The sequence below is a fragment of the Phocoena sinus genome, chromosome 12 (assembly GCF_008692025.1).
Source record: "Phocoena sinus isolate mPhoSin1 chromosome 12, mPhoSin1.pri, whole genome shotgun sequence".
Taxonomy (NCBI): Eukaryota; Metazoa; Chordata; class Mammalia; order Artiodactyla; family Phocoenidae; genus Phocoena; species Phocoena sinus.
This window is the reverse complement of record NC_045774.1, coordinates 50,063,559-50,090,999: the sequence shown is the minus strand read 5'-3', so window position 1 is coordinate 50,090,999 and position 27,441 is coordinate 50,063,559. Positions and strand designations below refer to the sequence as shown.

Here is a 27,441-nt window from a genome sequence, read left to right as displayed (position 1 = left end):
ACATTTTACAGGACACAAAACTTTAAAAAGGGGAGGGAAAGTTTAATTGTGGATATTTTAGCTAGCCTGGTAGGAGAAATGCAGTAGCAGGTACACTTTATTCGGAGGCTGAAAATTACGTGCCTTGTCTGGGTGTCTTCTATACATGAGGAGCCCTCATCGCCTGCCTCAAGATAGCAGGCTGGACCCGATGTTTTCTAGGGCTTTCCAGCACTAAGATATATGATGTTGCCTTTTTTTGGAGGGGGAAAAAGGGCCTTCCCAAAGGCTCTGAAGCCATCCCTCATGGTTGGCATTACATTATGCTGAAGCACTGAGGCCAGTGCAAACTAACCTCAAATGTGCTAAGAAGCCTATGTATAACATAAGACAATGCTTATGTGAAAGGAGAACAAAAAGCTGGCCTGAAGAGGAAGAAGAGGTTAAGGTGGCAAGTATCCAGGAGATGAGGGAGGGGGAGGGAAGAAAGGAAAGACAGGAGTTAAGGATATGTGGGAAGAAGCAGCATTGATGACCTAGGAAGCCTCATTCAGGCCCCATGAGAAAAGCAGAAGGAAGAGAACACAAAACAGCTCAAGGTTAGCAACTCAGGCTGACAAGGGTCAGAAACTGCAGAATGGAATCCACACCAGTGTTTCAGAGTATGGTGGGAATACAGAAGAGGAATGGGTGCAAACCACGAAGCCTGAAATCATGGCTCTCCTGTAGGTGGAGAGCACGATACGATAGGCAGTTTAGGAAGTTTGGTGATAAAAATGAAGAAAAACATATTGTTTTACGTTAGGGTGCCCAACTGTCTGGATTTGCCTAGGACCATCCCAGCTTTAGCATTGAAATTCGTGCATTCCAGCAAACCCCTCAGATCCAGGCAAACCAGGACCACTGGTCACCCTAGTTGTTGCAATGATTAGAGTTAATATTTATAGAAGTCATTAGAATAGTGCCTGGCATATAATAAGCACCATAGGTAAGTGTTTGTTATGGTTCTGTTTGAATTATATAATGAAAATGTACTGTGGCTGTGAAAATGGTATGAGACTTAACATATGGCATTCCTGACTCAGTCTTGCACCGTTCATGTGACTGAGCAGACAGTGAAGTAAGCAGCACCATCTGCATGGTAAATCACAGGCCGTCCTTGTGCAATCTAGCACAGGACAATCAAAACTGCTCTGGTCAGGGGAAATGGGATCTCCTCAGCCACTGAGAGATGCGGTTGGGCAGGGAAGCCAGGACTGGGACTCTCCACAGGACTAGGCCAAGGGTGACAAGCAGGAGGCGTACCCATTCTAGTCTGCCCCCCAGCGTGAGCTGTATCTGAGCCAGGATGCCACATGTTCCAGGCAGCACTACCAGTTAATCAGGGATGGCACCCAAGAGGAAACCAATCTGCCATCCCTGGATAAGCTCTGCCAGCCTTAGGGTCTGGAGTTCTCCAAGGGTACTGTTAGGGGGGAGAATGCAGAGAAGGAAGCTTCCATTAGGACACGGCTACCCTGTGGGAAGTTGGCGCCTACCATCAGAGCTCCCCTAGGCAACCCTACATGCTCCCCTGCTATATCTGTGCTGGACACCACTGAAACCTTCCAGAGTTAGGGCCAAAAAGAGTGCCAGGCCACAGTAACCTGAGTGCCCGGGTGTCACAGGAAGTATGAGTAAGTGATATGCCGGGAAAGAGGGGTAGCCATCGGCAGGAGTAAATAGCAGCACTAAGAGTTTAAAACTTACCTTTATCACATGCTTTCCAAAAGAAAATTCTGTAAATGTTTGACTCTTTCTTAAAATCAGCTTGGTAAAATGACTGAAATAATTTAGGAAAAGTACATAATTTAGAGAAATAAAATCTAGTTGTATCAAAGTTACTGCTTCAGTTTTTCCAAACCAATGCATATGTAAATAAATCAGGCAAAACTTGGCTCATTTCCCACACCACAAATATCCTTTACCCTTTTTTTCTCCTGTAGATATTGATCCCATGCAAATTCTTGAACAGGAACTATTATAGGGTCTTCAAATTTGGATGGATAATTACTCTTCAGACTCTAGGTTTCAAAATAGAATAATTATTTTAGAGTAAGTTCTCTTTTAAAGTAGAAATCATTCCCCCCAGTTTTTATGGGGTCTTCAGGAAGTTTTATGCAACATACACCCAAGCCACAGTCTGGCTTAGATACCCCTTGCCAGCTCCCAGAGGCCCCTGTGCTTACCTCCAGTAAGTCCCTCCCCAGGCCATACTAACTGGTCTCTCTTCTTAAGAGAATAAGCTCCTTGAGGGCAAAGACTATGTCTTAGTTTCCCACTGGCCTCAATATTTGGTACATAGTGGACCATCCACACATAGCAACTGCATAAACAAATGTACAAGTGAGTTTATGCCAATAGTTTTGTGACTTGCCATGTTCTTTTAGGACCAGTTTTTCCCTAACTTAAACTCTTACTAAACCTCAGTGGATCTGTGGATACTTTTTTTTTTTTTTTTTTTTTGCGGTACGCGGGCCTCTCATTGTTGTGGCCTCTCCCATTGCGGAGCACAGGCTCAGGACGCGCAGGCTCAGCGGCCATGGCTCACGGGCCCAGCCACTCCGCGGCATGTGGGATCCTCCCGGACCGGGGCACGAACCCGTGTCCCCTGCATCGGCAGGCGGACTCTCAACCACTGCGCCACCAGGGAAGCCCCTCTATGGATACTTTTAACTAAAATAAATGTTATTGCTTTAATTCACTGACATATGGAGAATGACCAAAAGGATATTGTTGTGGTTATACCCCTTGGGAAAAAGAGAAGTAAATATTAAATGTGTTTTGGTCTAGACATTGAGCATGTATTGACTTAATGTATTTTGTTTTGTCTGTATGAATCAGAGAAAATTCTTACTGGTTAACAACATCTGCCAAAAAAAAAAAGTTTTGGTTCCTGTTATGTTACACTTTGCCTCCTCCTAAAGCAAGGGAAGGCAGTTGAGGCAGTAACAGTGAGGCATCACCTTTCTGAGCAAGTCTGAGAAGTAAATGGACCAACAAGGGAAAAGTGTCATCTGACCACTTCTGCTGTGGTCTAAGGGGACACTGACTTGGCGTGCTTCATCCAGGGTGGACAGTCCAAGGGGGAGAAAGCCAGGATGTGAGTGTACCCTGCCTTGGGACCAGGGGTAGCAGAAGAGGGCAACAGCAATCTGGCCATTTCCTTCTTAGTCTGCTGTACCCAACCAACAGCTGATGTGTCCTGTTTCTCAATTCCAGCGTCTGTGCTCTGTCTGAGGCAGTTGTGCAGGATGACTGCTGTTTCTGAGGGACCATCTGGAATAACTAATAAGCCCAATAGTTTTCAAATTAAGCATACTTAATCATGCTTTCTTCATAATTTGTTCCAGAAGGGACTACATTATGTAATACTCTTTATAAATCTAAATCTTTCAGTTAATTAGGCATCAGGGATTGCTCACAAGTGATCATGTTGGAAATATATTCAAGGATCCTTTATTAACATAGAACTAACTGAATTTACATTCATATATTTTCATATTCAAATAGAGCTACGGTAGGCAAACCTTAAGAAAGTGAAAATTAACATTATTAATATAATAAAGACGTTGTTTGCTTGACTTAGCGTCCTCTGCAACAAGGGTTGGCAAACTGTGGCCAGCAGGCCAAAGCTGGACCACTGCCTGTTTTGGTAAGACTTGAGAACTAAGAATAATTTTTAGATTTTTAAACAGTTGAAAAAGAATCACAAGAAGAATCATTTCATGTCCTGTGAAATTATATGCAAGTCCAATTTCAGTGTCCATAATAAAAGTTTTATTGGAAAACCACCATTCATTTACATACTGTCTGTGGCTTCTTTTGCACAAGGACAGAGTTGAGTAGTCATGACTGAGAACCTATGGTTCCAAAGGCCTAATAAATTTATATGTGGACTTTACAGAAAAAAAATATGCCAGCGTCTTCTCTACAGTGTGGAGAAAACATGTGCCTTCAGAAAAGGAGCTAAGAAAAACAAGAGAAAAAAAATCCCTCACACTTATTAAATACAATTTGAGCCATATAACTTTGCTGATCCTATCAGCCCAGCTAACACAGTCCATAATTTCTACTTCTTTTAATGATCCATGTATCATTTTCACAGACTTCTTATCACTTGTTCTCTTCATCTTGATGTCAACTTTACCTATTCCACAAATTAGTCACTATTTCCTGACTTGATTTAAATTCAGACTGTAACTCTGTGGACTTGGAGCAGGTAAGAAGTTAGGAATTTCTTAAGATTGATTCTATTTGGGAACATTTTGTTTCAAGTATCCAGCTGGGTACTGTGGGAGATACAGACATGAATAAGGCATTGTCCTGGAGTCTAGTGGGGTTTTGAAGGAGAGAAGCTTGGCATAATCTTACAACAGCATTTCTGGAGCAAACCCCAAAGAAGTGCTGAATTTTACATTTCAACATTTTATATACACTTCTACATTTCTCCTGCATTCAGGTTGTAGGAATGCTGCGGCATTACTGACCTGGCCTAATTCTTCCAGTTACTTAAAGTGTTTTTCATTTTACATTGTTCTGCATGTTTACAAAGAAATGTCTGTAATCTCCAAAGCCACTTGTGGGTCATTTGTTAAGAAATCCCATAAGCACCTAATTCAACTGGAATGCAGTGACTGCTATAGAAACTTTAAAGAAAAACAACAACAAAAACCCTCCCCGAATGAATAGTTTTCAAAAGTCACTTGGGAAAGGAGTTTGTAAAAAAATCAGCTAGTTATATGGTAACATTTTTTTCACAAAGTTTTAAAATCTATAATTTCAGTTAAAAATTAACGTGGGAAGGCCCGCGTGCCGCAAAAAAAAAAAAAAAAAAAAAATTAACGTGGGATAAAATGTGTGTTATTCCCAAAAAGGTTCTGAACGATTCCTTCGCTCGGATCTCTCTTTAAAGGTAGCCCTTCTCGAAGTGTAACTCCCGCCTGGACCTGCCCTCGCCCTCTGGACGCAGATATCCATCCAGAGACAGCCCATCCCGGCCGGGACATCCCCTCCCTGAACCTCGACCCCCGCCACTAGGAGGCGCACGACTCGGAAGCGGGACGGGCCTTCCCGCCCTTGTGGTTGTTTCTTCGCGGTTACCTCAGCGGCGCTCTTCGCAATTTGAAAGCTGGAGCTTTTGAAGAGCCCCACCACCTTCACCTGTAGCGGCTGCTCGTGCGGCGTCTGCGAGCTGTTCGCCATGGCTGCGCGCAGGGACTCCTCGGGTCACAAACATAGCGCGTCGCCACGGCAACCACGCGGCCCCGCCCCCGCCGTTCGCCGGAAGGAGGGGGCCGGGGGCGGGGCGGTCGGCGAAGGGCCGGCCTTTCCTCAACTTTGTGCCTGTTGATGTTGAGGCGGTCGAGAGGCTGGAGAGGGCGCGTGGGCGCCCGCCACCAGCGACGAGCTTCGGAGAAAAGAAACAGGGACCCCACGCCTAGCGTGCGTCAGCGTGGTTCGCCGCCGCCGCCCCCTCCCCATCCACGGACCTCCTCTGGGACCCCAAGCCCAGGGTCCTCCAGCGCGGTAGTCGCCTCCAGTCAGCGCCTGATTTCACCGCAGATCGCCTTTCCGGGTTGCCGCGCAGCCAGGTTGGGGCCAGCCGGCCGGTTGCCCGGGTAACGCGGGAGTCAGTCCCCGGGCGCCGGCACTTCGGGGCCGCGGCCTTCCCGGGAGAGCGGGAGCAGGGCGACCACCTGTGCGCGGTTCCCCGCGGGGAAGGCCGCCCGCCCGCCTCTGTCCCCAACGCGGCCGTCGCTGCGGAGGCCGAGCCGTCCCGCGCCGCCGAGCGTCCCTGCCATGAAGCCCAACTTCTCCCTGCGACTGAGGGTCTTTAACCTCAACTGCTGGTGAGTGCGCCCGCCGACCCGGGTCTAGGGCCGCCGTCCCCCTCGCCAGAGGCAGGAGGCCTTTCTCACAGCCAGCCCACGGCGCTCCCCTGCCCTACACCCTCGGGGTGCGGGGCAACCCCTACCTCCGGGGCCCGCACCTGGCCCCAGCTCCGTTGCTGCCCCGAGCGCCCCAGCCGTCACCTCCCCTGCGCTTTTCGTCCTCAGGGGCATTCCCTACCTGAGCAAGCACCGGGCCGACCGCGTTAAGCGCCTGGGAGACTTTCTGAACAGGGAGAGCTTCGACCTAGCTCTCCTGGAGGAGGTGGGGCCGCGCGGAGCTGGTGTGGAAGCCCGTCGGGAGTGGGGGCGGCTGGGGCGCGGGCGGGGGCTCCCGCCCTGGGGGAAGGACCGGCAGGTATCGTCACCCCTCCCCTCAGGTGTGGAGCGAGCAGGACTTCCAGTACCTGAGGCAGAAGCTGCTCCCCGCCTACCCAGCAGCACACTACTTCAGGAGGTGAGAAGCCCACCGGCCCCGAAGCCTGATCTCAGCTGGAGGCCCTTGGCCCTGCCAGCCGGCCCTTCCCCGTGCTTCCTGCTTCCGCCTCCCTCTGCCCCAGCGTCCTCTCTTCTGAGTGTGGGAGCAGGAGAAGGTGGAATGAGGAAGATCTAGCTCTTCAGCTCATCAGATTTATCATCAGGCCATCCTGTCAGCCCACGTAAACGCCATCTCTTTGAGCTTTGATCTGGGGTGGTACCAGCAGCAGAGGGAGAAAAAGTAGCTGATAAGAGCTGGGAGACAAGGGAGGGGAAGGGGGCTGGGTATTGCTCTCCCTGCTTTTGTGGCTCTTGACTAGGACTTGGCTTTTCAGTGGCATCATTGGCAGTGGTCTCTGTGTCTTCTCCAAACACCCAATCCAGGAATTCACCCAGCACGTCTTCACCCTCAATGGCTACCCCTACATGGTGAGCCTGTCCTCTGACCTCTTCCACCTCCCTTTCCCACCCCGCCGCCCCCTAACACATGGTAAAGGAGGTGGCCTTCCTAGGGCTGCAGGGGATGGGCAGAAAGAGGGTAGCAGTGCCCTGAGTTCCCGCCCCCTCCTGCCTGCAGATCCACCACGGTGACTGGTTCTGTGGGAAGGCCGTGGGGCTGCTGGTGCTCCGTCTGGGTGGATTGGTGCTCAACGCCTACGTGACCCATGTGAGTGAGGGCGGCAGTGCTTAAGGCTGGGACAGGCGGCCTGGTCCTGGGAGGGAGAAGATGGGACTCCTCCTTTAGCCAGGCTGCCTTGGGGTGAGGCGTGGCAGCAGGATCTCCTAAGGCCAGTAGGCAAGGTTCACACATATTTTACCAAGCGTGCCAAGTGACAGATGCAAGCTTGATTTACTCCTGCCCTTGGGACCCTCAGTCTCATCTGCAGTTATTTCCTCTATCTTGTTCAGCTCCATGCCGAGTACAATCGACAGAAGGACATCTACCTAGCACATCGTGTGGCCCAAGCTTGGGAACTGGCCCAGTTCATCCAGTGTGTGAGCCTGGGCTTGACAGGGGAAGTGGGATGGGGCCCAGGAACTGAGGGTGGCTAAGGCCCCACTTTTAGGGCAGAGCTGGTGAGGGAAGAATTCTGCCTTACCATCTTGGTTCCCCCAGCCACACGTCCAAGAAAGCTGATGTGGTTCTATTGTGTGGGGACCTCAACTTGCACCCAAAGGACCTGGGCTGCCGCCTGCTGAAGGAGTGGACGGGACTGCAGGATGCCTATCTGGAGACTCGGGACTTCAAGGTGAGGACCTGCCTGGTTATTTCCCCACCTACACCCTCAGCCTCTCTCCCTCCGCCTTCCCCCTGCATCCTCATTCAAGCCCACTATTCACCTAGGGTCCTGAAGAAGGCTGTACGATGGTACCGCAGAACTGCTACGTCAACCGGCAGGAGCTAGAGCAGTTCCCCTTGGGTATCCGCATCGACTACGTGCTTTATAAGGTCAGGCGTCTCCCTGCAACGTGCCTTCAGCCTCTGTCTCTCTTCATGGCATATCAGCCTCTGCTGATTCTTTGTCTAACTAGTCTAGTCGCTATCAGTGGCGGCTGGAGAATGGGATAGCCAGGAACTGGTTCTCTGGGAAAGGCGCTCTCAGAAATTTCTCTCTGGCTCTTTTTCTAGGCGGTGTCTGGGCTATACATCTCCTGTAAGACTCTCAGAACTACTACAGGCCACGAGCCTCACAGCGGCAGCCCCCTCTCCGATCATGAGGCGCTGATGGCTACTCTGTGTGTGAGACACAGCCTCCCCCAGCATAACCCCAGCCCTACCCATGGTGAGTCAGCCCCATCCTTTTCCTTGGCCCTTCCCCATGGGGCAGCCCCATCCCTCCCTCAGACCCTCACTCTCCCTCCCCACTGTCCTGCTTTGTTCTAGGACCAGCAGAGAGGTCTCCGCTGATCAGTGTGCTAAGGGAGGCCTGGACAGAACTGGACCAAGGCATGGCTCAAGGTCGCTGGTGGGCCACCATCGCTGGCTACGTGATTGGTCTAGGGCTTCTTCTCCTGGTGTTGCTGTGTGCCCTGGCGGCTGGAGGAGAGATCAGGGAAGTTGCTGTACTGCTCTGGACCCCCAGTGTAGGACTGGTGCTGGCAGCGGGTGCATTCTATCTCTTCCACGTGCAGGAGGCCAAGGGCTTGTGTCGGGCCCGAGCCGAGCTCCAGCATGTGCTGGGAAGGGCAAGGGAGGCCCAGGACCTGGGCCCGGAGTCCCAGCCAGCCGGGCTCCTGGGGCAGCAGGAGGGAGACAGAGCAGAGGAACAATAAAGCTTGACACTTTGGTGGCGCTGCCTTTTTCCTTGTAGAGGCAGTGATTGGGGCCAAGGGTCGGTGTGATTGTCACAGTGTAGACCTTCAGGCTCCTACACAGCTGCCCCCCCTGCACACTCCCCCACGTCCCCCCTGTAGGCAGCCAAAGTCCTGTTTACGGCAGAAGCTTTTTTATTGTCAACGGTGAGGCCTCTCCCAGGCAGCCCCGATGAACAGGGTGGCACTGTCCTGGGGTGAGGCAGTCTTCCTTGCAGAGAAGAAGACAGGCAGCCTACCCTCTTCTAGCCCTGGGGCCCTGGCCCCGAGGCCAGCTCACTGAGCCTGCGCTCCTCCTGGAAGCGGATGAGGGCATCTCGCTGGTTCACCACGTCCACTAGCTTCCTCAGGACCTGGTCCTCAGCCTGCCGGTCGGCAGCTGTCTTCAGGGTTTCTGAAGGGAGGAGGTGAAACTTACTTAGAGAACAGAGAACGGGGAGGACGGCAGGAGAGGCACAACCTAATCCCGGCCTGTGTGACTTCTACAACCCCAGCTGTTCCCCACTCTGAATTTGGTTTATCAACACTAATGGTTTTCTAGCATTGTTTAGCAGCAACACCACTTTTAAAGGAATCTTGTGTAAAAGCCCAATTGTGCAGCTGTGATTGAACTGAAGGCACGGAATGTGGGCCTGGAGCCCCATCCTCTGGCTTCCTGCAGTTCAAGAAGCAATTCAGAAGACAGTTCAGCCTCAGAGGTGCTCAGACTAGAGGACTGTTGCCTGGGCAGTATCTGAGATCACGAGGCTTGTGCAAATACCAGCCTCTCCCCACATCCCACCTACCTTCCCGGTTCATGTAGGTTCGCAGTTCTTGGTCCAGCTGCCACTGTTTCTCCTCCAAGTTCAGCTCCTGCACCCTGTGGGGGGCAGGGATAGAAAAGGCACAGGTGTCTAGGGTGACCGAAGACCTGGCTGTGGGGCCTGGCTCACACGCCATTGCCCCCCACGCCCCAACTCCGACACCCCTTACGTGATCATGAGCTCAGCCTCCTCGGCCACCAGGCTGTTTTTCTTCTGAACAAGCTGTAGCAACTGTTCTAGCCATAGTGCCTTTTGCTGTTCGGGGGAACCTGACAAGAAGGAAGAAGAGGGGCCAGTCAGGCTTCTAAGCAGGGTCACAGGAATCACGGCATGAGGAGCAGAACCTGCTGTGGGCCACAGCCTGGTAGTCTGGGGGTCGCTGGGGGTGGAACACAGGGCCAGGAGGCAGAGGTGTCCTAGGCTCACTTATCCTCCCTGTCTTCACTCACTGCTCCGGCTCCTCAAAGCCAGCTCCAGCTCCGTGCCCTTGGCCTCCAGCTCCCTCAGGGCAGCCTCGATCTCATTTTGTCGCCGTTGGATGGCCTGAGTACAAGGCAGAAGGCCCAGGAGTCTGCGGATTGCTCAAGAACAGAGTCCCAGAGGAGCTCTGATACCCAGTCTCAGAACTCTGATCCCTTTAGAACCTCCGGGAACCCCTAGGCCGCACCTGAGCCTTGCAGAACCGCTTCATCTCCTCCTCCTTAGCACGGCGCAGCAGAGTCCGACGCCACGTTGGGTAACTGTTCATGGTGCCTGAGTTCTTAGCCAAGTTCCACAGAACCTACGACAGGGTCAGGTGGATAGGGGTTGGGAAAGCTCCATTTGAAAGGGACCAGAAAGACCCTGGGCTGGAAGTGGGATAAGTTCTGATAGAAAAGGTGGAGGCCTAGAGACATGAAAGAGACTGGGTGAGAAGACATTCAGAGTCATTTGGGCTCAAGAGGTTGGGTGCTGTGGGTTTCTCCCGGGCAGGGGCCAGGGTATATTTAGTGGATGCGTGCTGGCTTGGGCAGAATAGGTGGCCAGGTTCTTCCCACTCACTTGTTCTGTGTCTGAGTCCAACGGCACGTCTTCCTCTGCTTCCTCGTCACTGGAGCAAGGACTCTCTTCTTCCTCCTTCTCCACGGCCACAAGAACTAAGCAGAGAAGTGGATATGGGCTGAGATCGCAGGACCTCCCTCCCCATTCCCCACATCCCCGTCCAAGAATCTGAATACCACCCTCCCATCCCCACCCTGGGCCAGCAGTTACCTTGAGGGCTCTGGACTGGCATTCTCCAGCCCACAAAGCTTCCCTCCAGGGCCTGGCGGGCCAAGACGGAGCAGCTTCGGGGGGGCTTGGGTGGAGGCTCCATTTCCGGGTCAGGGGTGAGATGAAGGGAGGATAACCGCTGGCGTTCTGGGCTGGAGAGGCGGATCAGCCGACGGGTGGGCTGGCTTGGGACAGGACTGGTCTCCTCCTGGGGGGCCCCGGGAATCGAGGGGCGTGATGGCATGTTATTCTCACTGTGTGTGGGAAGGTCCTAGAAGAGCCACCATATGCTCTGGTCAGTGACCTGCCCAGTGTGGGTTGAGGCAGCCCCTTGAGACAGATGTGGGCCCTGGCGTTCATTCATTTATGCCGTCTACCGAACAGTGTGAGGCAGTGTTCTAGATACTTGGGATTCATCAACAAGTAAGACAGTACAGAGATCCCTGCCATCATGCAGTTTACACTCTAGTGGAGAACATTCAGTTACCCTCAGCAAAGTCTCGGGCTTAGAGAGCCCTTTCCTCTTTCCCACCCCCCATCCCACACTTCCACAGCTTTTACCTGACTCTCAGGGCCTCTGTTGCTGCTATCCTCTTTGTGGCCTGGCTGGGGCAGGTGCTGGAGGCAGTAAAAATGTCCTGGGAAGGCGGGAGAGGGGAGGAGCCATCAGATGCAGGCAGCCCGGTGAACAGATGTTCAGTTTATCAGGGAAGGTCGGGGTGACAGGCCTCTGCATTGGCTGATAAATTTCTACCAGCCTCCTGACTTCTCAGAACCCCGCATTTGGGGCTTTGGAGGGGACAGAGGAGACGGAGCTCAGGAGAAGAAAGTGTCATCGTCAGCCTGCTTCCACCTCATGCCCAGCACCCCAGTTCCCCTCCACCTTCAAGCTCCTGGCCCCCCCAAGCAGGGCCAGACCCAGAGTCCCTCTGAATGCCTCCCAGGCCCACTCACCATCTCCTGGGTGCTGCCCGTAGCCACTTGGCCATAATGTGGCCTCACAGATATGGCAACGGAAGCAGCTCCGGTGGAAGAAACGGCCATTGGCACAGAGGCGTTCCAGGATATAGAGGTGTTCCCCACACAGTGCACACAGATCCTCGGCACTGGCCTGCACCAACCCCCAGGCCGCAGGTCAGCTGGAGTCCAAGGCAGCTGCCAAGTTTTTCCCTTCCCCTCCCTGCCCTTCCAAGGCCTCTGCCTGCAGACAGGGCCCCTGTTCTCACCTCCTGGTATTGGGATGGGGGTGTCACCGGTACATCAGGCTCTGGGACAGGTGGCTCCTCAGTACTTGGGGTCTCAGCCTCTACCTAAAAAGGTAAGTGCTCAGGCCCAGAGGTAGAAGGGCAGGATCAGCTGGGGAGTCCATGTGTACAGATGAATAGAAAGGACTGGAAGGGAAAGGGAGTGAGACTAGGAAGCGAGACTGGATGGTGCGGGGGGAGGTTACAAGGAGCTGGGGTGGCGAGCAAGGCCTGGGGGGACAGGATATGGGAAAGAGTACCTCAGGGAAGGGACTGTCCGGCCCCTGCGTGCATTTACCTCCACACGAGGCTTCTTGCCACCAGCATCCTCCCCATTTCCCTGCAAGAAGTCCTACGTTCTGAGCCCCCAGTTCTCCCCTTCCCCCATTCTGAACATCCTCATCACCCCAGGGATCCCCACAAGGAACCCACTGCCCAGGCCAACCCCACCCAAACTCCCCACCTGGGCCCGGGTCCGTTGCAGGGTCCTCTGCAGTTTGCCAAGGAACAGCACAGCGCTGGCAGTGCCCGGGGAGCCTTGGCTGACTGGGCCTGCTGGGAGAATCAGGGTAGATGGGGGGCCGATACTGTACCCCCCAGAACAGACAGCTATGTGCCAGCCCAGAAGGATAGAGGATACCTCCCCCCGCCACACACACACACACTTCCTCTTCACCCCACCCCGTCCTCCCCACTTCCTCTTCACCCCACCCCGTCCTCCCCACCTCCGGGTCACCTGGGTTGTGAGGTGTGCTCTTGAAGGCACTATGGAAGTGGCTGAGGTAGGCAATGAGGCCCAGTGGGTCATTCCCTGCCACCATTGCCTGTGCAGACAACACGGGCGTGATGCCCAGCTCATGCTCTGCCATCTTCAGCGCCCAAGAAGTCGCTTCCAGAGCCCCGACTCCCTGCAGCTCTGAGGGTTCCCTGTGGGGCGTCAGGGACAAAGGCCAGTGGGAGACCAGAACTTGCCCCATGGAAGGGGGAGAGAGCAGTAGGGGAGGGACATCAGGAAAGGGAGGAGAGGGCATAAAGGGTTTTCATTCTCTGTGCTACATACCCCCCACCCCTCCCATGACAACAGCATCTGGCCTTGGGGGGCTTCTACCACTCACAAAGCTCTCCGTATTGAATGCATTTGATTCTCATGGGCAGGCAGAGTCAGGCGGGAAATCTATCTCTAGGGAAGCAAAGTGACTAGAGCAGGATTATTAGCAAGGGGTGGCCTGGGACGCAGCTGGGTGTGCTAACTCCTACACAGTGATCACCCACCATTCCACACTGCCTGGAGAGGGAGGGGCTATCAGGGACCCCCAAGCCCAATGCCTGACTCACAGCAGGCCGGGCCGCAGCCGGTGCACGAGGGCACACAGAGCCAGCCCATCCACCCAGGAGGAAGACAGGTCGGTGACGTGGACCCCTGGGTACCCAGCCGTCTGCTCCTGGCACCAGTGTAGCAGCTCCTCCTGGGTGGCCACCGACCCTAGGAGAGGAAGCCACGCTGTACTGAAGGCACCGGGGCCCGCAGAGAGAGCCCAGCTGCTGGGTGCGGGGTCTATATGGGAGGGGGAAGCAGGGACCCACGCCTCCTGGGCACCAGCCCAACACTCCCTGTCAGCAGCACCTCCTTCATCCCACTTTTCTCATTTGAAAAAATCTTTCTGGCAATAAAGTAGGGGAATGAATAGAGTGAAACCACTGCTGGCCACAGAGAGGGCAGCAGGCTATGAGCTGAGGGGCAAGGGAGGCCCAGAGACTAAAAGGAGAGGCAGGTTTGGGGTCTGCAAGGCGGGAAGGGGCAGAACAGCTGAGAAGAGTGCAGCTCCGCTGCCATCCAGCTGCTGCGTTACAGAGGCTGTTAAAGTGCTGAAATACTCCACACAAGTTGGCAAATGGCTGCTGCTGAGCACCCCACTGCCCTGCACTCTCCAGGAGGCCCCAAACATCTCCACCACCCAGCAGTGCTCCAGCACCCTGCTCCCTGCCGCCAGCGTCTACCACTGTTCTGATCATTGGTGCTTGTGCCTCACTGCTTGGTAAATATTTTGGACATGGCCACGGAGGAAGGCCTGCTCACCAGTGGCCGGCTTTCCTGAGTCTGTCTTGTCACTCATTCTCCGCACAGGCTCCTTGGCCTCCACATCATACAGGTCTCGTACCTAAGGCAGCCCCTTTCAGGTCTCCAGGCAGGCGGACCACACACACCCCGGCCACCCCACCCAGTCCATGGGGGAGGGGCTGCCTGGGTGGGACTCACCCACAGGGCAGGGACTGGGCAGACAACAGGAGGGAAGGCCTGACCTGGGGTGCGGGAGCTGACCCGGGAAGTCTTGGCGGGCGGTGCCAGGGGTTCTGACCTGACTGGGGGTCACGGCCCGGAGGTTCAGGTTGGGATAGCGGGAGGCTGGGTCCAGCCCATACTGGGCCACATTGCGGTGCATGTTTTCTGGGGATGTCTGTGACAGGAGCTGGTACAAGCTCTCTCTGGGGAGATGAGGGCAGGGTCGGGCACAAGTGGGAGGGCACCATCAGCGCCCACCCCTCCAGAAGTGCCAGGCCTTTCCTTCGTTCTCTTTTCTCTACGCTCCCATCTACTCAGCCAGCATCCCCGACCCTACTCCTGACTCTTGTCCTATACCCAGCCCTGCCCCCACCCCGCCCCCCAACTCCCCAATTCAGGCCTCACCTCTCTGCCAACACCTCTAGGGGCCCAGCGCCCTCTGCCCAGCGCTTCACCATCCAGGCGGCGTCAAAGGCTGCCAAGAAGCCCCGGGCCACTCCAGTGCCCAGGGGCCAGAAGGGCTGCAGGGGCAGAAGGACAGGAAACAGCTCAGGGAGAGTCCAACAAGGGTGTCCACGCCCAGATGACCGCAGGGCCATAGCAGAGGGGGCCGTGACACACCAAGCCACCTTCTGCTCCTCCTTACAAGAAGCAGACCTTTTTATACCCCCTCCTTCCCACGAGGCTGCTTCCTCCCCCAGCCAGGGAACCCCTGTACCTCCTCACAAGGGGTCCGGAGAGCCCCTCCCCAATCAGCGAACACTGACCCCTCACCTCCACCAGGCAGTCCCCAACCAGCCCCAGCAGCAGGCGGGCGCCATGCTTCTCCTGCACCCGAGCAGAGCTCTCTGCCCGCATCATGCTTGTGAAGTCAAAGGCAGAGACGTCGGGCCGCCCGTGGGCATCCTGGGCAAACTCCAGCTTCCCGAGCTTGCCGTGGGTGGCGAAGTCGGCAGCTGCCCGAGCAAAGCGCTGCAAAGCCTCGGGCGCCACATTGGCGCTGCCCAGCAGCCGGTCTGTCTCCGGCCAGTCCTATGTGGCCAACAGATCAGAACCAGCAGGGTCAGTTGGGCCATCACATCCCCTTAGGTGTAGAAGGTACACATCCTGAGGCCCCAGGAACGGGCTTCCCCAAACTACACAGCAGTTGAAGGCTGAGCTGGGAGGAGAATTTGAATGTCCAGCCCCTCACGCTCGAGCCCTGTCCTCAACTCTCAGCCTGCCGCTTGCTGGGGGTCCCAGGTCCCACCCTGCCTCCAAGGCCCAGTATCATTACTGTTACCATACACCTGCTTTGGACAAGTCACTGAACTTCTCAGAGCCTGTTTCCCCATCGTTTAGAGATAACGTACCTAACTTCTCAAGGTACTCGTGTGGATTAGGTGAGAAAATGAACATAAAGCTCTCAACAAAGTACCTATCACATAGTAGGTGTTCAACTAGTTCATTCAGCAAATACTTTCAGGGTGCTTACTACATAGCAGGCACCATTCTAGGCACTGGGAATCATCAGTAAACAAAAGACGGACAAAACCCCTGCCTTCATGGAGCTTACATTGTGTAGTCCTGTGGCTGGTATAAGGTGTTTAGCCCAGAATATGATTCAGGTTGCCACGTAAGTCCCAGGGGAGAAGAGCTTATCGAGGTGGAGGAAGTGCCATCGCAGAGAGGATGGACTCCCTCCACACCCAGGGAGAGACTGTGTCCAGGCCTGGCACCTACCTCCCAGGGCCCACCACCCAGCCCCTCCCTGCCTGGGCCCAGGCCCCACCTGACGCAGCACCCCCAGCCGTAGCAGGCACTGCTTCTTGGCTGTCATCACAAAGTAGTGGGTGTCATCCTTGTAGTACACGATGTTCTCCAGATCAATGCCTGTGGGGATAGGGCAGGGTACAAGGAATGTGCCTCGTCGTCATGTGTCACCTCTCCAAATGCCCCAGCCATGCTTGACCTCTGAGAGCTGGGATCACAGCTCAGCCTACAGCGGCACCTCTACCCACACACACACAGGGGGGGCCCATGAGTTCTGGTGGCACAGCGGACCATCTGTCCCAGGCCCAGGAGGCCTAAAGGTGTGGAGCAAAGTGAGAAACTTGGGTGGGGTGGCAGCTGGGAGATGTGCACCACATAGTCCACAGGCTTGCAGAGGACAGCCTGGCTTCTCCGACCGACCGGGATGTGCACACTCCAGGGGGCGTGGCAGTGCGAAGCCAAAGGAACCATAGGGCATCTTCTGGAAGTACCACTTTCATTTTGAATATACAGCATTTTGTTTTGCTTTGTTTTTGTTTTTTTGAATTTTATTTTATTTTTTATACAGCAGGTTATATAGCATTTTTATATTAAAGCATATGTAAAACAGCACAAAGCAAAATCCCATGCATTTTGCAAGAGATTTCTAAGACTCGTCATGCTGGGTGGCTGAGTGGGGCTGTGGCTGCTGAATCCCTGGGGGCTCAAGTTCTTTGCTGTCAAGACCACAAAGATGGAAAAGTATGGGATTCCTTGGACTGTGGACAGGTCTGAGAGGGAGAGGTGGGAGGCAGGCCACAGTGAGGCACGAGGAGGGCAAACCCTGTGAGGGTGGTCCTGACCTGTGGCTTTAAGCAGGCTCTGGAAGAAGCTCTGGTTGTAGATCCTGGCCACGCCGCTGATCTCGGGCACCTGTGTCTCTTCCACCGTGCGCCCGTTCACAAAGTTGGCCGTGATGCCAATGGCCAGTTTGCCACGCATTTCTCGCACTGTGAAGCCTAGAGGTGGGGACAGGGGGGTGGTGGCAGGAGGACGACTGGTGTAACAGCCTAGAAAGGCCCACATGGAGCTCAAGATGCTGGCTTCTTCGAGGGAAGGGATCACTCACCTTCAGGGACGAATTTACCTCCAGCTGCAGAGATGAGGACATCAAATTCATAGTTGGCCAGTTGGGCTGGGGGGCTGGGCTGGAGCTGGGCACGCCAACCACTCCCTGGGGCAGAGGGTGTGAGCGGCACAAAGGTGTGGAAATCTGAAGGGGCCCCTGTATTCCCAGGACAATCCAGTGAAATAATTAAATAAACGTTTAAAGGGCTTTATGGTTTAGAAAGCAATGACACACTGTCTATCAAATTACACCTTCACAACAGCCATGGAAAGTAGATAAGGAAAAAAATACTTGGGGGTCCTCAGGAGCAGAGAAGTACTTACCCTTTCTGGGAGGGGGCTGAAGGCCAGTGAAAGTGACACCCCAGTGAATTTCCACCCCCAGCAGTAATGCAACTTTCAACAAAAGCAGCTGAAGCTGCCGGATGCCTGGAAGGGAGAAGACATTAGGAACAGGGACCCCAGGTTCCCCCAGCCTTCCCAAGCACCAGTGTGTTCCTGGTCAGAGCCGGAGAAGGTCTGAGAGATCACTCAGTCCAACTGCCCATTTCACAGGTGAGGGCCCTGAGTCCGGAAAGCCGCCTGGCTGAAGTGAATCTTACCCACCCTGCCTCTCGGCCGGCCCAGCGGCAGCCCCCCGACCCCGTCCACTGGCCTGTCTCCAGGCCCAGGCTCACCCGCCCCTCCAGGCCACCACGTGGTGCTCACTGATGTGGTCCAGGGAGCCTGTGCAGAAGCGCCCGTAGAACTTCTTGGCGCCGAGTGCCCGAAGGTCATGGATGGTGAAGGGCCAGAGGTGGAGCACGTTGTGACGAGAGAACTTGGTGCGCTTTTCCACCAGCACCACTCGGGCCCCAAGCATCGCCAGCTCCACAGCAGCCCGCAGCCCACAAGGTCCAGCACCCACCACCAGGCACTGCGAACACACAAGGCAGCGTCGGCCTGGCATCTGGCCGCTCCTCTGACTCCCCCCATTCTCCAGGCCCCATCCCAGGCACCGGGTACCCACCTTAGTGCTGGTGCAGGCCCGGCCCTGCTGGTAGACAGGCTGGCTTGCTCTCTTGTCCAGCTTGGCCCACAGCGACTTGGCACTCCAGTAGTTGAGCTGGGCCTTGATCTTGTGGTACTGGGGCAGCCCCCCACCGGGCTCCAGCCCCAGGGCCCTGCATAGCCCCTGGAAGCTGCTCAGCACATCCTGGCACAGCTGGGCCTGCAGGACGCTCTCAAAGTGGGCATGCGCTGGGTTGATGGAGGTGGGTGAGGCCATGGAGACCTCGGAGGCTCCCAGGGAGAGGCAGGGGCACGTGGCTGCTGGAGAGAAGGAAGGAAGAGAAGGGAAGAGGCTGGAGAAAGGAGGAAGGGAAAAGGAAGGGGAGGAGAAGAAAGTCTGGTATCCCCAGGGAGCTCCAGGTCCAACCCTGATTGGCTCTGCTCCTCACTGCCAGCTGCTCCAGAGACAACTGCTATCCCTTCCACTCCAAGTGAAATGTGCCAAATTTGGAAATGAAAAATCAGCAGTCCTGGGCACAGATGGCACACGGAAAGCCAGGGAGCCTCCAGCTCAGCCTTCTTGCTCAGGGATCTCCAAGCCCTGCTCCATCTCTGGGGCCCAGGGGACAGGAATTCTTACCCTGCCTTCTCGGGGCCCTGGAAGCAGAGCACGGGGAATTTCTTGGATGTGAAGAGGGCAGGGCACCCAGGAAGAGAGCTTTCCATGCAGTACAGACAGGGACAGATCTAACACCGGAAACCCCAGCTGCTAGGCACACGTACTGCCCTATCTCACCCCAAGCCTCCCTGTACCCAGCACCCTCGGGGGGCTCAGTGTGACGCTGGGTGTGGGGTGCATCTTACGCCAGGGGCAAAGTTCTCCTCCTTAGCGCTGCTCATTGCCTCACCACGGGGAGGAGATGGTCTCTAACCCTGTAGGTTCCACTTCCCACCACCACAATACTGCAAGGAACAGCCCCAGGATGTTGCATCTGACTGAGTAACACACAACTGGGTCTATTTCTGACTCACTGTGGTCAAAATACTTCCCTCGTGACTTGCCACTGCTCCAGTGGGCCACAGTACGGTTGGGGGACTGCGGGGGCGACAGGGCAGCAGGGTTCGCCCCTCCCAGCTTCCTCTCACTCCCATCGACGCCCCACCCCATCCCTGCATGCTCTCCCAGGAATCTCCCGAAACAAGGCCTCCCTTTGTCCCCTTCTCCCTCGCTCGGGCCCCCACGCAACTTGAGGGGTGTTGGAGAGAGCTTTCTCACGCTGGGACCCGGAGGAATCAGAGGGCACGGGGATTCCTGGAGAATTGCCCACGGGGGAGTTCGAGTAGGAGGGTGGCACTCATGGGGGGAGATCCTTGGGCTGATCCCCCTCACGCTGCTCGGTCGCCTCACCGGCCCCTGCCCGAACCCAGCGGCCGGGCCGAAGCAGGAGATGAAAATCGCCGCCGCAGGTCACCTGGATGGGGGCGGACGGAACGTCAAGAAGGGCGAAGGTCTCTCTTAGGGGGTGGGAAGGAGGAAGACCTCGGCGAAGTGGGGAGAGGGGGGACCCAATCTGGAAACACCAGGACAAATAATGTGCGAGGGCTGGACCGGTCTGGAAGGATGGAGAGGGAGCTGGACCACTGGCAGCGGGGGTCGGGGGTACTCACACTCTAGACCGTACAGTTTGGAGAGGGGCTGAGCAGGGCGGAGGTGCAGAGAGACGGGCCGGACCGGCCAGGCGGAATTCAGGAGCGCCGCGAGCCACATTTCCCCGGAGGCGCATCTCTACTCCTACCCCGGGCCTCCGCGGGCGGGGGCCGCACATTTGGCGCAGCTGGACAACTTACCCGGGGTCTCGGGAGCCCGTAGGGGCCGCTTCCTGCCAGGCGGGCGTCCCAGTCCGGCGGGTTGGGGGACGGGGACGGAGGAAGGGAGATGGAGGAGACGCAGACCAAGAGCCAGGATTGCAGGGCAGCACGAAGTGTGTAGGCCCCCACACCAGGGCACGCGGCCCGCAGAGGCTTTATTCGCGCCTCATTAGCATCTCATTACCCGGCGTTTCCCGGCTGGGAGCAGCCAAGGGCCCGCCCATGGCTGCAGGGTGGTGCCCGAGGGCGTGGCGCAGCCGGCGCCGCTTCCCGCTTGAGGGCCGAAGACCCGGGCCCCGCCTGGTGGGGGCCTATGAGAAGCGGGTCGGAGGCATCCGGAGCCGAACTGCGCACCCGCGGCCTCTGGCTCCTTCTCAGAGCCTGCGCCTGAAAGCTAGCGCTTCCCGGGAGGGCGAGGCCACCCGCCCTTGCGCAGTACGTACTGCGCGGCCGACCCCCGAGAACTGGGCGGAGAGGGCGCTCGGACTGGGCAAGAAGTCTGCAGAAGCTGTTGGATCCGTAGGTAGCATCTGCGTCCTCCTCACCTCTCCTACCAGGAGATCCACGACCCGGGCGCCCCACGATGGATCCAAGCTCGGGGTCCGCCTCCCCTGCAACCAGTCTGCCTCTAGACCCGGGCTGCGGGCAACCGGCACGGATTTAGAGCCCTGGAAACTCGGCAATCTGCAGCTTCCACAGCGGCATGAGTGAGCGGGCAAGAGGGTCTTGGGCGTGAGGGTACTAGACCGGCGGAAATGAGAGGGGTGTTTGGGTGAGAGGCTAGTTCCCCAATATTCAAGAATGCCTTGGAGAAAGGATCCACAGAACTGTCAGTGCTGAAAAGGGCTTGAGAGACCTTTGGGATCAACTTCCTCATATTCCCCATAAGGAAACAGCTGAATGTGAAGGTACTCTTCCAAGGTCATTCAACTAGTTAATAAAACATCAATCTCATTTGTTAAGCATCTACCATGAATATTACCTTAATCTCAGTGATCACATGAGTCCCACTTTACTGAAAAGGAAACCGAGGGTCACAGAGGTTCTGTGACCCGCAACAAAGTTACACAGCAAGTGGCAGAGCTGGTATGGAACCCAGGTCTATCTGGACTCCACTACACCAGTGTTGATCCAATGTGACAAATGAAAGGCTGGCATCGTAAGAAGCTGTTTCTTGTTTAGAGGAAGTGACATAATAAACACTAACGAAACAGGAATGAATGGGAGGGTCCTCCCCTTGAGATCCAGGGACAGAAAAAAAATGGTTACCCTATGGCTCTTCCCTTCTCTTTACTCTCACTTTGCATTTTGTCTGGAAACCCTCTGAGAACAAGCAAGACCTGTATACTTATACTGCTCCCAGCTTGAGCTGAGAAGCAGGCAGGGAAGGGGAAATGCCTGCTCTCTGCCAGGAGAGGCCTGAATTCAGCCAGGTCAGGCTCAGGAAACTAGGACAGCCTCCCAGTTGGACCCATTCTAGCTCTTGAGTATGACTAGTTGAGTATGACTAGTTATTTGGCTTGAAATCAATTTGCCAAATATCGGACACACCTATATTTAAATACATAGTGTAAGAAGGGTTCTAAAGTCCAGTCTGAATGGGTTACCAGGCTTTTAGAATCACTCCATTTCCCTTTCATTAGCTGATGGTAAATAAGCAGCTGCTCTGATTTAGTGGATTAGCTGAGGCCCAGCAGGGGCCCTTGACTCAGTGACTTGTGGTCTCAGCCAAACAGGGTTATGTGGCTCTCTGAATGGCAGATGGTAAAATTTGTCTTTAAAAAAGATCACAGAACAATAATGACTTCATCAATGCTTAAAAAACGGCTGACTTGGGAGTTTCACTTTATGTTAATTAAAGATACACAGTGGAGCAAAGATCAATGGGGAATATATTGGTTTGTAATCTAGAAGATCTGGCCAGATGCCAGCTTTGCTTCATACAAACTTACGTAACCTTGAAAAGTCACCAACCACCATGCTTCAGTCTTAAATCTAAATGGAGGCAGTTTAATTACTCAACCTCATCAACCCATTTTGATTCTAAAATCCTATTATTCAATGTTGGTGACTCTAAGAAATGTATAGTCCAGAAGGCCCAAAACAAGTTCTAGTTAGATTTTCTTCAAAAAAAAAAGAACTCTAATAAAACTAAAAGAATAAATTATTATTTATCTACAAGTGTTCCTCTTCTTAATTAGAATCTTGAGTCATGATCCACATTATATGTGTATATGAAACTAAAAATACTGGCACAAACACACTGGCTAATTCATATTGGGTCAAATAAGTGGTTGATACATGCAGTCAGTTTGTGGTTTTTTGGTCATGTGGCACAGCTTGTGGGATCTTAGTTCCCCGACCAGGGATCGAACCCAGGGCCTTGGCAGTGGAAGTACCGAATCCTAACCACTGGACTGCCAGGGAATTCCACAAAAAGTTAGTTTTAAAAGAATCACATTCTAGGGCTTCCCTGGTGGCGCAGTGGTTGGGAGTCTGCCTGCTAATGCAGGGGACACGGGTTCGAGCCTTGGTCCAGAAGGATCCCACATGGTGCAGAGCAACTAGGCCCGTGAGCCACAACTACTGAGCCTGCGCATCTGGAGCCTGTGCTCCGCAACAGGAGAGGCCGCGATAGTGAGAGACCCGCGCACCGCGATGAAAGAGTGGCCCCCGCTTGCCACAACTAGAGGAAGCCCTCGCACAGAAACGAAGACCCAACACAGCAAAAAAAAAATAAATTAAACTCCTACCCCCATCTTCTTAAAAAAAAAAAAGAATCACATTCTAATGTTTTTGCAAATAATCACTCCAGCAGTGGCCTAGGTCAAAAACCTGAGCCATTAAAACAGGATCCCTTTCCTCTAATCCACATCATGTTCTGTCTTCCTGCAATGCCATCCTTACTTCACCTCCTAACCTTTCATCTCCTGGGCCTGGAGTCGGAAACTAGATCCCTAGCACTGCAGGTGACGGTTCTAAGCCACCCTATATATGACTTTACACCTGTAGGTCAGCGTGTTCAAATACCACAGCCATGGTCCTGGGTCAGGAGCCATGGCTGCAGTGTAACCAGGCAGACACAGCTCCTAATGTAAAAATTATTATCAGCTGAGACCAAAGTGTAGCGTGCTGTGGACAGATATGAAAGTGTGGCTTGATTGAGATCAGAGGGTCAGGGAGGATTAGAGGATGAGGAAGCAACACTTGAACTGAATTCTGACAGATGTGCAGATGTTAGTGAGACAGAGAGTAGGGGGCAGAAACCTTTCAAGCCTGAGAAACTGCCTGCCTTAAAGCTTAAGGCAGGAAGTTGCTGGGTATGTTTGGGGAACAGCCACGAAGACAGTGTGGTTGGAAGTGAGAATGGGGAAGGGACCCAAGAGGAAGATGGGTTGGGGATTTTATTCTGAGTGCAGTGAGAAACTGCAGGATTGTAAGCAGAGCAGAGATAACGATCGTGTTTGCATTAATAACATGATATCCACGCACTTAGCAAGGCACTCTGCTTGATGCTAAGGGCACAATGGTAAGCCCAGATAGATCACCATTTCCAGCAGAGAAAGGGGTGGGGGAGGGGAAGAAACGCAGGCCTTGGCAGGAGTCCAGGCAAGAGGATATGGTGATGGTGTAGCACTTGGGATTGAGAAGTGGATGGACTCAAAATATAGTTTGAGATGAAACTGACATAACTTGATGACGGAGTGGGAGTGGGGGTGAGGAGGGGCCCATCAAGAATGACTCCCAGCCTTCTTTCTTGGCTGATAAGAGTGAGAGAATCGAAAATTTCAGTTTCTCATTCTTTCTTACCCTTCCCTGCAACTTTATGCTCTATATGCCGCTTTTTATTCAAATACCTTCCCCAGAAGTCAAAGTGTGATGATTGCACAGACTCCGAGATAACACAAGCGACAAAGATTAAAAATACAAATATGTTCAAGATCTTTTTACTTTCCCATATTTTTGTTATGAGAGTACTTTCATACTTCAAACATTAAGATTATAGGAAAATCTGTTCAGAAGCCATTTAATCATACTAGAATTATCTATGAGAGGTAGATTTTTAAAATGTAAACATTCTTGTTTATATCCCTAATTTAGCCTAAGGACGCTTCAGTTTAACTTTTTATCTAACAAGGATAAAATACAAATGAACTAAAACCAAGAGCCAAACTATTCTTTTGGAAAATCTTCAAATCCATATTTTAAATCGAATTTTATGGATATTAATTCAAAATAAATAATAAATCTATGCTCTAAGACCGGGGAAGTTCCCTGAGCTCTGCTCAAATTTTTCCCTTTCTACATAGTAGTAGAAAGGGATACAGTAGTATTTTTCACTTACGTTAAAAAAGAAAAAAGCTAAGATCTCTTGCTAATGTTACCTAAACTTGTTACCTAAAAGCTTTCCTACTCTGGTACATTTCCAGTGAGAATGGTGATATGTGCATATAGTCCAGTCAACTTAAGTGTTCGTTGCTTAATTATGTGTAAAGAATTTGAAAGCAAGATAAACTATTGCAGTGACATTCCAGCTTCTTTTAGAGGTCATTCCTTTATACCTGCTGTTTACAAAAGGCAAGGGGGATTGTTTTTCTTTTTTAGAGGTAATTCCTCCAAACCTGCTCTTTACAAAAACAAGACAAAGCGTTTTCTTTCAATTCTTGAGAGTTTAGGCTTATTTTACTTTGGAAACTGAGGATGAAATTTTACCTGAGTACTTATAAGGGTAACAAAAATAAATCGGGCTTCCCTGGTGGTGCGGTGGTTGAGAGTCCGCCTGCCGATGCAGGGGACATGGGTCCGTGCCCCGGTCCGGGAAGATCCCACATGCCACGGAGCGGCTGGGCCCGTGAGCCATAGCCGCTGAGCCTGCGCGTCCGGAGCCTGTGCTCTGCAACGGGAGAGGCCACAACAGTGAGAGGCCAGCGTACCGCAAAAAAAGAAAAAAAAAAAAAAAAAAAGAAAAAATAAAGTAAATCTGCCCAAAATATAAAATATCCTCAATCAGAAGTTTAAAAAAAGTTCAAACAGAAGTTCAGGTTAGTTAAAGCATTTTTGCTTTAGTAGTAACTTACAGCCAATTGGTAAATTTCAATTAAGCTTTAAATGAATAGTAGTAAAATACTGACCTAAGTATTATTAATATGGTAGTTACTGCATTTCTGTACAAAGATTGTAACTTTTACTATTATTGTTCTATGTAAAAAGTTTATGATTGTATGCTAAAATTTCAGACACAGACCCTCAATTTTAGTCAAAAAGGTTCTATTACATAAAGCAGATCATATGTAAAGAGAAACCCAGCTTAAAGTTTCAATAGGCTGATGGTATTAAGCCCATCTGGTGGAAGCAGCCACCCCTGTGCCCCAGTTCCGGCTCTGCCACTTACTGTGTGACCTCAGGCAATGGACTTCATCTGTTGGGGTCTCAGTGTTCTCATCCATAAAATAGGCATAGTAATATTACCTCGTAGGAATGTCATGAGAATTAAGTAAAATATGATTGTGCTGCAAATGGGTTACAGGTGTGTCCCAGACGCTGCTTCCCGCCTCACTCCAGCTGCCGTTGTTACTGGCTGAATTGTGTCCCCCCTACCAAATTCACGTTGATGTCCTAACCCCCAGTACCTCAGAATATGACTGTTTGGAGGTAGTGCCTTTAAAGAGGTAACTAAGTGAAAATGCGGTCACCGGGGTGAGCCCTAATCCAGTATGAGTGGTGTCCTTATAAGGAAATTAGGACAAACACAAAGGAAGCCCACGTGAAGACACAGGGAGGAAAAGATGGATGGGAGGCCTCAGAAGAAACCAATCCTGCCAACACCTTGATCTCAGACTTTCAGCCTCCGGAATTGTGAGAAAATAAATCTCTGTCGTTTAGGCCACCCAGTCTGTCGTATTCGTTATAGCAGCCCTACCTAGCAAACTAATATGCCGGTCATGGCCAGCGGTGCCTGGAGTCCTCTAACTGAAGGGTACTGGATAAGCCTTTTTTGTGCACCACGATATGGAAAAGGTTTCAGAAGCCCTAAGATACAGACCTAACACACCTGGCTTTCCTCCTGGCCTACAGTAAAGACTCAATATGTGCCAGATATCGTTATTATTCCAATTTATGAAAACCTAGGTGTAAGCATCTATAATGAGACTCTCACATTCCTCAGCATCATTTAACCGGTTGCTCACGTTTACAACACAAGAACCAAATGCAGAAAAATACACAGAGGAGAGGTAGAAAGAGGAGTTTCGAGAAACAGTGGGCCAAGCACAAGAACAACAGCTCATTTTGATGGCAAGAGCTCAAGTCTTCCCAAGGCTAGCCCTCTACTGACAGAAAACCAGAGATTCACCTGCAAAAGTGACAAGGTCGTTTCAGCAATCTGAAAGCATAATATTCTACTAATCCCCAAGAAGTACAGTTTGTATGTCTGCACTTATTAAAACAAGTATTTAAATTGTGCAAGCTTAGTACAAAATAAGTTGGGAAAAAATTAGCCAGCAATTTCTCAGACACAATAGAAACATTTTTACGTACGTGTCATTTCCTTTGGGTGCAGTCACTGAACTTTAAAATTGAGGATGCCACCCTGGCGGTTAAGACTCCATACTCCCAATGCAGGGAGCACAGGTTTGATCCCTCGTCGGGGAACTAAGATCCCGCATGCAGCACGGTGTGGCCAAAACAAACAAAAAAACCAATGAAACCGTAAAATTGAGGATTTCCTTCAAAGGGGCAGAATGTGTATTTGGGACACAGAAGAGAGGCTTGATTTATAAAGCTATCCTTTTCTCACTTCCCTTTGACAGCTGGTCAGATAACCCAGAACTCTTCCAGAAGAGATTTTCATGGCTGAGACTGGCTCTCACGCTAGAGATGGGTAGGCCTGTGCCACAGGAGCCACTAGCCACCTGTGGCTACCAAGTGCTCACAATGTGGCGTGACTGAGGAACTAGGTTTTATTTTTAATTAATTCTAATATAAATTTTAAAACTGATACTTGTTTCAGTTATTGGGGAAAAAATGTCTGAAACTACTTGAATATGTGAATCTAGGTTTTCAACTGTAAATTGTATAAATCCTAAAAACAGATCAAGTGTGTCCCATGAACATCAGCGTCCAAACTGAGTGTGCAGTAAATGTAAAATACACACCAGATTTTGAAGATGTAGTATGAAAAAATGAATGTCAAGTATTATTATATTTTAATATTGAATATTTACATGTTGAAATATTTGGCACATGTTGGATTAAATAAGCGATTTTATTAAAATTAATCTCACTTTCTTCTTATGTTTTTAACGTGGCTACTAGAAAATTTTAAATTACACATGTGGCTCACATTACATTTATCTAAGCGCAGAGGCAGACTGTCATAAAGCTAGTTAAACTTGACTTGTAAATAGTCATACGACCATACTTCCTGAATAATCATCCAGCTACCC

General features: G+C 52.3%; 3 protein-coding genes and 1 long non-coding RNA gene across 25 annotated transcripts in view; 2 read left to right on the top strand and 2 right to left on the bottom strand.

Annotated features, from left to right (window-relative positions):
- Positions 1-5,094, top strand: part of LOC116763527 — a 41,613-nt gene extending 36,519 nt beyond the window's left edge. The window contains exon 3 of the long non-coding RNA XR_004352547.1: positions 4,934-5,094. This is a non-coding gene — a long non-coding RNA (uncharacterized LOC116763527). The remainder of the gene's footprint in view (positions 1-4,933) is intronic.
- PPIL6 (peptidylprolyl isomerase like 6) overlaps positions 1-5,255 on the bottom strand; it is a 34,238-nt gene extending 28,983 nt beyond the window's left edge. For 2 of the 3 annotated variants that reach the window (XM_032651383.1, XM_032651384.1), the window contains exons 1-2: positions 5,122-5,245; positions 1,947-2,042 (exon numbers count right to left, since the gene is read on the bottom strand). In XM_032651383.1, coding sequence (XP_032507274.1) covers positions 1,947-2,042; positions 5,122-5,223 — 198 coding nt within the window. In that variant the 5' untranslated portion in view covers positions 5,224-5,245. Of the gene's footprint in view, positions 1-1,946; positions 2,043-5,121 lie in introns of all 3 variants that reach the window. The other variant, XM_032651382.1, reaches the window with a different exon arrangement.
- Positions 5,256-5,370: 115 nt separating this feature from the next.
- Positions 5,371-8,687, top strand: SMPD2 (sphingomyelin phosphodiesterase 2). Its single transcript, XM_032651381.1, has 10 exons — positions 5,371-5,870; positions 6,078-6,174; positions 6,290-6,366; positions 6,722-6,815; positions 6,964-7,053; positions 7,296-7,378; positions 7,504-7,636; positions 7,732-7,836; positions 8,017-8,170; positions 8,272-8,687. Exons 1-10 carry the CDS (start codon positions 5,821-5,823, stop codon positions 8,658-8,660), a joined length of 1,272 nt encoding a protein of 423 aa, XP_032507272.1. The 5' UTR covers positions 5,371-5,820; the 3' UTR covers positions 8,661-8,687.
- A 129-nt stretch (positions 8,688-8,816) lies between these two features.
- MICAL1 (microtubule associated monooxygenase, calponin and LIM domain containing 1) lies at positions 8,817-20,180 on the bottom strand. 20 transcript variants are annotated; one of them, XM_032651362.1, is made up of 26 exons: positions 19,976-20,137; positions 19,375-19,599; positions 18,147-18,448; positions 17,846-18,053; positions 17,462-17,566; positions 17,139-17,243; positions 16,873-17,028; positions 16,050-16,150; positions 15,053-15,310; positions 14,684-14,799; positions 14,355-14,481; positions 14,075-14,156; positions 13,333-13,480; positions 12,734-12,924; positions 12,461-12,552; positions 12,296-12,337; positions 11,980-12,063; positions 11,708-11,864; positions 11,315-11,391; positions 10,754-11,024; positions 10,544-10,638; positions 10,170-10,283; positions 9,952-10,045; positions 9,672-9,771; positions 9,485-9,558; positions 8,817-9,093 (listed from the first exon to the last, which is right to left on the bottom strand). In XM_032651362.1, exons 3-26 carry the CDS (start codon positions 18,402-18,404, stop codon positions 8,945-8,947), a joined length of 3,204 nt encoding a protein of 1,067 aa, XP_032507253.1. In that variant the 5' UTR covers positions 18,405-18,448; positions 19,375-19,599; positions 19,976-20,137; the 3' UTR covers positions 8,817-8,944. The 20 variants fall into 20 exon arrangements, 17 of the variants coding, with proteins under 17 accessions (XP_032507253.1, XP_032507254.1, XP_032507255.1 ...); XM_032651363.1 differs by having other exon boundaries at positions 18,147-18,445; XM_032651364.1 differs by having other exon boundaries at positions 19,404-19,599.
- Positions 20,181-27,441: the final 7,261 nt, after the last annotated feature.